The sequence below is a fragment of the Salvelinus fontinalis genome, chromosome 36 (assembly GCF_029448725.1).
Source record: "Salvelinus fontinalis isolate EN_2023a chromosome 36, ASM2944872v1, whole genome shotgun sequence".
NCBI lineage: Eukaryota > Metazoa > Chordata > Actinopteri > Salmoniformes > Salmonidae > Salvelinus > Salvelinus fontinalis.
Window position 1 is genome coordinate 23,992,819 of NC_074700.1, and position 6,758 is coordinate 23,999,576.

General features: G+C 39.2%; 1 protein-coding gene across 1 annotated transcript; it reads right to left on the reverse strand.

The window, feature by feature from the left end:
* Nucleotides 1–301: 301 nt before the first annotated feature.
* On the reverse strand, nucleotides 302–6,533 carry LOC129835496 (high mobility group protein B3-like). The gene is made up of 5 exons (XM_055901147.1): nucleotides 6,426–6,533; nucleotides 3,437–3,659; nucleotides 2,675–2,814; nucleotides 2,282–2,456; nucleotides 302–1,782 (listed from the first exon to the last, which is right to left on the reverse strand). The coding sequence occupies exons 2-5, from the start codon at nucleotides 3,584–3,586 to the stop codon at nucleotides 1,627–1,629; spliced, it is 621 nt and encodes a 206-aa protein (XP_055757122.1). The 5' UTR covers nucleotides 3,587–3,659; nucleotides 6,426–6,533; the 3' UTR covers nucleotides 302–1,626.
* Nucleotides 6,534–6,758: the final 225 nt, after the last annotated feature.

Consider the following 6,758-nt stretch of genomic DNA (forward strand, 5'->3'; position numbering starts at 1 on the left):
TTTTCATTATGCTAGGAGTAAAGTACAGAGTTCAATCATTCTGCTCGGTGTAAATCGTTTAATCATTCTTCTAGGAGTAAAGTTCAGAGTTCAATCATTCTTCTAATATTAAAGTATAAGTTCAATGAGAAATGTATGTTCTCTTTATTGCAGATCCACTTTGATTTATAATAATATTCAGACAACTTGTTTAATAATGATGATATGTGTTTGGGGGGTTTCACGTGACAAGATGAGAAGGTTTCGGTGAGAGAGACTTTCAAGCAGCAAAATGAAAATCATTAATACATAACACCACGTGTAAAAATGTCATACTTTAATAATAATTCCAAACATAGCTTTTTCTAAACATACAAAAAAGAAAAAATCTTAGATACAGATAAGTACAGATTTATTTTCTTCAATAGTCGTGCTTTTTCACTCTGTGTCGTTTTTTTTTTTCATCATGAGAGATCTTATAACAACGAACGGTTAAAATGCACTTAGCCAAAAAGGAAATGATAGTTTCCATTATATACTGTTGTTTGGATGTTTCCATCCTCCTCGGTTTCAAAGGAGCGAATCTTGACTTTCACTACAGTCAAATTTTCACTTTGTCTCCCATTGACATCAATGCATGACTAAGTGAAAATATGACTGTAGTGGAAGTTACTAAACGACCCTGAACCATAGTATTAAATGACTGTTGGCCAGCATACACTAGCTAACCAGCCACTACTGTTCGTTTACATGGGAGGCTGTTGAACTGGGAGTTAGTTTCACCATGGCAACACTTCCTGGTGCAACAACCAACACACAGCTACACAAACAGCCACCTAGATACAGCAACACCACCCCTACTAGATATGTGCAATCAGAAATCACCTTACATCTGGCGGCCTCAGAAAAAAATAAAAAACATGGACTAAAGTCTAAGTCAACCATATACAGTAACACAACACCTTGCACATTCTTTTTAAAAGTCCCAGATGGCGCACTATTCCCTATATAGTGCACTACTTTTAACCAGAGCTCCATGGGATTCCTTATAGGCCCTAGTCAAAAGTAGTGCACTATATAAGGAATAGGGTGTAATTTGGGACGAATCCCAGAAACAAAAAGGTGTTTATATATACTGCAATGCTACCACTGGTTTTAAATGCTTCTCCGTTGAATCGATATAGAGTCTGTTAAAGAGACAATGCTAGGCGGGTTTTGAGGAAGACACTGGACAGTGCTGGTGAGATGGACACGGTAACACAAACACACACACACGAGCATGAGCACACACACACACCTGTTTGGGGGGGGGGGGGGGGGTAATAGAGATCTACTTCGAGTTCAATCACAGTTGCCATAGTAACGTACAGTCTCAACATCTTAACACAATGTACAAAGAGAACTTTACAGAAGCAGTTAACACAAAATGAACATAGTGACAACGTCAAAACAACAGAGTTGGAAGGAGGGAATAGAATGAAGGAGGGCAGGGCGCGGAGCAATGTCATTAAGGAACATAAAAAGATATCACCTGTGTTTCTTCTTAACCCTACAAATCGCATTTCAAACTGGAAAGGAAAACGCATTACTTAATAATCATCATTATCGTCACCATCATAATAAAACACAAAACAGAACTCAGTTGATCTACTCGTCATCCTCCTCCTCATCCTCCTCCTCCTCATCTTCCTCATCGTCGTCATCATCATCGTCGTCCATATTACTCTTCGTCATGGGCTTAGGGGCCATTGCCATGGTCGGAACTACCACCTTGCCCTTACCGGACTTATAGTCAGCAACGTCCTGGGGGGGGAGAGGGGGAGGGAGAGAGTCAAATGTGTTATTCGACTGGCTGGGACAACATTGGGTGTTGTCCGGGCTACACTAGCTAATCGACAGTGGTGGATATTGGTGTCCAATTGGAGCTTCTCACTTGGGGTCAGGTGACAGAAGCACACTGGATTCTATTTAATTGAATTGGTTGGTAGATGTTTTGATCGGTAGCGATGTTGTCAGGTTATTATTAAAGTGAAGGTTGTTTTTAATAACGTACCTGGGTGAAGTGTGTGTGTGTGTGTGTGTGTGTGTGTGTGTGTGTGTGTGTGTGTGTGTGTGTGTGTGTGTGTGTGTGTGTGTGTGTGTGAAAATGTGCAACGTGTGACTGTAAAACGGTGCAGATATCAGATACAAGGTGTAATGTAACCAATCAATTCATCAATCAATATAAATGTTACTTCCTGGTAATTGTCTTTGTGTGTGTGTGTGGTACAATACAATACAGTACACAGGTAAGTTAGTTTACCTTCTGGTATTTGTCTTTGAGTTTGTTGGCCTTGATCAGGTAGGGCTGTTTGGTGGCATCAGTCAGGTTGTTCCATTGCTCCCCCAGTTTCTTGGCCACGTCCCCGATTCCCAGGCTGGGGTGCTGGGCCTTGATCTTGGGCCGGTGGTCCGCACAGAAGATGAAGAAACCGGAGCTGTGGAGAAATTATTATTTGATTTATTATTGTGATTTTTTTCCTTCATTTTAGTGTGTCGTGATGTCTGATGTGTGTATTGATATACTTACTGAAAACCAAAACATGATTGAAGGAGTGTGTGTTTTTGTGTGTCTGTTTATCTGTCGGTTGGTCTGTCTTTCTGTGCATGACTCCATCCATGTATGTGTGTGCCAGTCTGTGTGTGTGGTACGTACGAGGGCCTCTTTGGTGCGTTGGGGTCCTTCTTCCTTCCCTTCTTGCCTCCAGGGGCGAAGTGCATCATCTCGTTGTCGTAACGCACCTTATCCTGCTTCGCCATGTCGTCAAACTTCCCCTTCTCCTTACCAGACATCGTCTGGGGGGAAAAATCACAACATTTACACCACTTAAAACATTCCCAGCAATAGACTTTGAACAGATGGACACGTGGGCAGTGTTCATTTGGTACCATACGGGAAAAAACGGATTCAAACAGAGAGGTCTATTGAAGGTCGCCTAATTATCATTTAATATAAGAAGTCAGCATGATATGTGGTCTTGTTGCGCCACCTGCAGTAAGGAACATGTAACCGCTCCTTAGTTAACAAATAACTTGCCGTTCTTGATTTTTAAGCTTTAGGCTACCACCCAGTTTGTCCTTTAGGGGAACAATAGATTTGGGAGCAAAAGATTAATTTAATTTAATTTTGGTTAAACTCAATGAACTCAATCTGTTTCAATAACCATTTGTGCGGGCTGCGTAGTGTGATGTATTGGCCAGGCAACACTACGCGCCATGCTAGTTAATAATCTCAATCCCATCATCCTCATTATCTCATCTCTATAACTGTGAAATAAGATGTGAAAATATTTTTTTTTGCATAAAAAACATATGTCACCAATCAATCAATCAACTTCATCGTGATAACTAACTACAAATGGTTATTAATTGTCCTTCAGGGACCAATAAAGTATTTATCCATCCATCCATTCCTCACCTTCCATCTTCCGGAGCACTTCTTGGAGAACTCAGCGAAGTTGACAGGTATCTCAGGGGTCTTCTTCTTGTGCTCCTCACGGCAGGTCTGAACGAAGTAGGCGTAGGAGGACATCTTGCCTTTGGGCTTCCCTGGAGTGCCTTTAGCCATCCTGGTCACTGGGCGGGGCCTAGCTGCGGTCTGGAACTCGTTGATTGGTTAATTGGTTGATTGGGTCAGTAATCTGGTGAGAGTGGAGAGAAGATGAAAATGGGTTAATTCAATGTTGTGGTTTGATTTTCTTCTGGGAAAGTGTACCTGCATACTATTTTTTTATCAGGTGATGCAAGTGCCAAAGCACATTGACCATGGCATGTTCGTTTTAATGAATATTTCAATAAATATTTGATGACATTTGTGAATGGAGAGTCAAACACAATTCATGTTGGAGACTAACTGTGGTCTTTATTGACAAATTAATTCAGACATAATGTGATTACACAACACCCAACAGATTAATTTAACATCATTGACCACTGTTGAAGGTCAACTTCACATTAACGGCAAACCACCTTGATGACATAGTGCTTCGGACACCTCCCTCCAAAGACCACTCAAACCATGAACTTTACAACCCTCTCATGACATTCTATCTCATGTATTATGTTGTTGTTTTCTAAATTGCTTGTCTTTTTTGTGTTGCTTTAAAGAGCTTTGAGATTCTTTATATAATGAAAAGTGCTATAAAAGTGAAATAAATTTGGATTATTATGGTAGGTGGTGGAACCATAGAAGGGAACAAGGGAATTAGCATTGAGAAGGAGTTCTAGAATAAGAATCAGTTTTAGAATTAGAATGAATTCCAATTAGATCTAGAATAAGAATTGGTTGGAATGCATTTGCATTCTGTAGGTGTGACACGGGAGAAGATGTGGAATTGGCCAAGGAGTCTTAGAATGGAGGAAAATTGGGATTTAAGGAAATTATATGGAATTAAGGAAATGTGGCTATGAGACTGTGTGCTGTTGTAATGTCTATTTTTACTATGTAATTACAATGGAATACCAATACATTATTCAAAGTGTAAGGTTTTTATTTTCATTTCTCAAAAATACTTTAAATGATTTAACTAGGCTATTTGAGAAATTTCATTCTTGGGAATGTGAATTGATACTTAGATATAAATTCAATTTTGGAAAATAATGTAATTATAATCTAGATCTAACTAGGCTATTTGAGAAATTTCATTCTTGGGAATGTGAATTGATACTTAGATATAAATTCAATTTTGGAAAATAATCGAATTCTAATCTACAAAGTAAATGAGCATTTTTACAAAACACCCTCATTAAAATCTCAATCAAATAAGAAAGCCCCCACCATATTCTCCCCTCGCCACCGCCCATCTCCTTGTCATTAGCCATTTTCTGCATTTTATTTTCATATTTTTTAGCTCTGTAAACTTTACTCCATTGCATCCAACGCAACGCGAACTCTACTTGCTTCATAGCAGCTATAGTATAGGGAGCGCTACGACTAGTTACTATGTTGCGATAGAATGAGAAGCTTCAACTACACATACAGAGAAAAATAGAGAGGTCATCAACGCGAATTATTCATCTTCCATTTTGTGAAATGCGTCCTCATGAGAGAAACTCCTGTTTATTTTCCACCTTCTTGCCTATTTCAATCTTACTTTGCCAGAAATGTTATTACTTTTTCGGGTTTTAATTCCCCGCTCCGTACGGTAGCTTTCAGTCCCTGTTCATAGCGCCTAGTATTGGGTAGTGTGGCTGCTATACAGGCGAAGAGAGTGCTGTTCCTCGCTGGAGCTCCCATTGAATAAAATGGCTTCTGTAGAGCGAGGGGAAGGCTTACGGGGTTGACTATGTAACAAAGCGATACACACCCCCCTCCGGTTCCAAGAGCTATAACGACTAAATGTGACCGCTAATTAAAAACAAAACAACGTAGTCAGATAAAACAAAGACCGTTATTTTTATTCGGGTTAAAATATTAAAACTGTCATTTCGTATTTCGTGACATTTCACTGTTTTCTGAAGTTATACCCCTGACTGTCGCTTGGTGCATTGCTCTCGGTAACAAAGACAGTGCGCCAGCCATCCTGCTGCAATCGAGAAGTTGCGAAAATGAATAAAAAGGGGAAAATAAAAATACTTTAATGCAGAAAGATAGAGATAAACATTTCGAATGGAAAACGAAAAAGTGCAGTATTTTTCGTCCGTAGGTAATTTGTTTTTCTCCAACAATTCCCCGTCCCTTCTCTGCGTTAGCGCTGCCTTTCCTCAATGGTTTAAATCGCCAGCCATTTTACTACATGGTGAGAGCAATCATTTGACTAAGGGCGATAACAAATCTCAAAAACAGCTTTTCGACGATGACATTAACATTTTCTTTACATTGTTGAATAGAGATAAAAGAGTTCAGCGGAAAACAAACGTTTATTCTGAAAATGTATGATTATTTATGTAGATGACATCGAAATTGGGTCGCAATAGAAGAACAGTGCTATTCGTAGACAGGCTATAGCCAGCCATATTCACAGTGTTACACACAGCAGCGATGCGTGTGAGGAATACAAGCCTCAGAAAATTACAGTTTAATAACTTTTGGTTACTTTAAAAATCGGGAAAAAACAGAGTCCATGAGACAACAGTGAAATGTTAATTTTCTTTATGATAAATGACCGTGTAAACAATATTAAAATAGATCAAGGCCATTTTCAGCAGATTTCTGTCAATACCACAATAAATCACACATTATGGGGAGAAAAATTATCAAACACTATTTGCCTGCAAAATGAATAACATCTAAGCACATTTAAACTATAATTGCACTAAAATACCACAGAAAGACTTAACAATAACATAATCTCACTTCAAATTATTAAAATAACCATATAATTTAACACAAGTAAATATTATAAGTTATTCAAATGGTGGTAGTAAAAAATAATGCAATGTTATTATCGTTATAACAAGTAACGTACCTGTATTGTTAAGCAGCAGTCAAGTCAGTCTGGATTCTGGAATCCTACAGTCTCGCCTTTCTCCTGTCTTCTCTATCCATATGTAGACAGCCTCGCGCTAGCTCAATGCGAGAACGGCCTGATTGGCTAGCGGCCGGATCGGTTCAAAACAGCCTCCCAAACTGCTGATTGGACGCTGCTCTACACACTTTACGGGTTTCTCGTTGGTGATTGGTCGACAATGAGGCCTTGTCATACCCACGCCTTTGAAAAAGAGCCGCTGAGAAAAGTTTCAGAGTAGTATAAAGAGAAATTCATTGGGTGAGGAAGGTTGGCTGTGTGTGCAGTAGTACA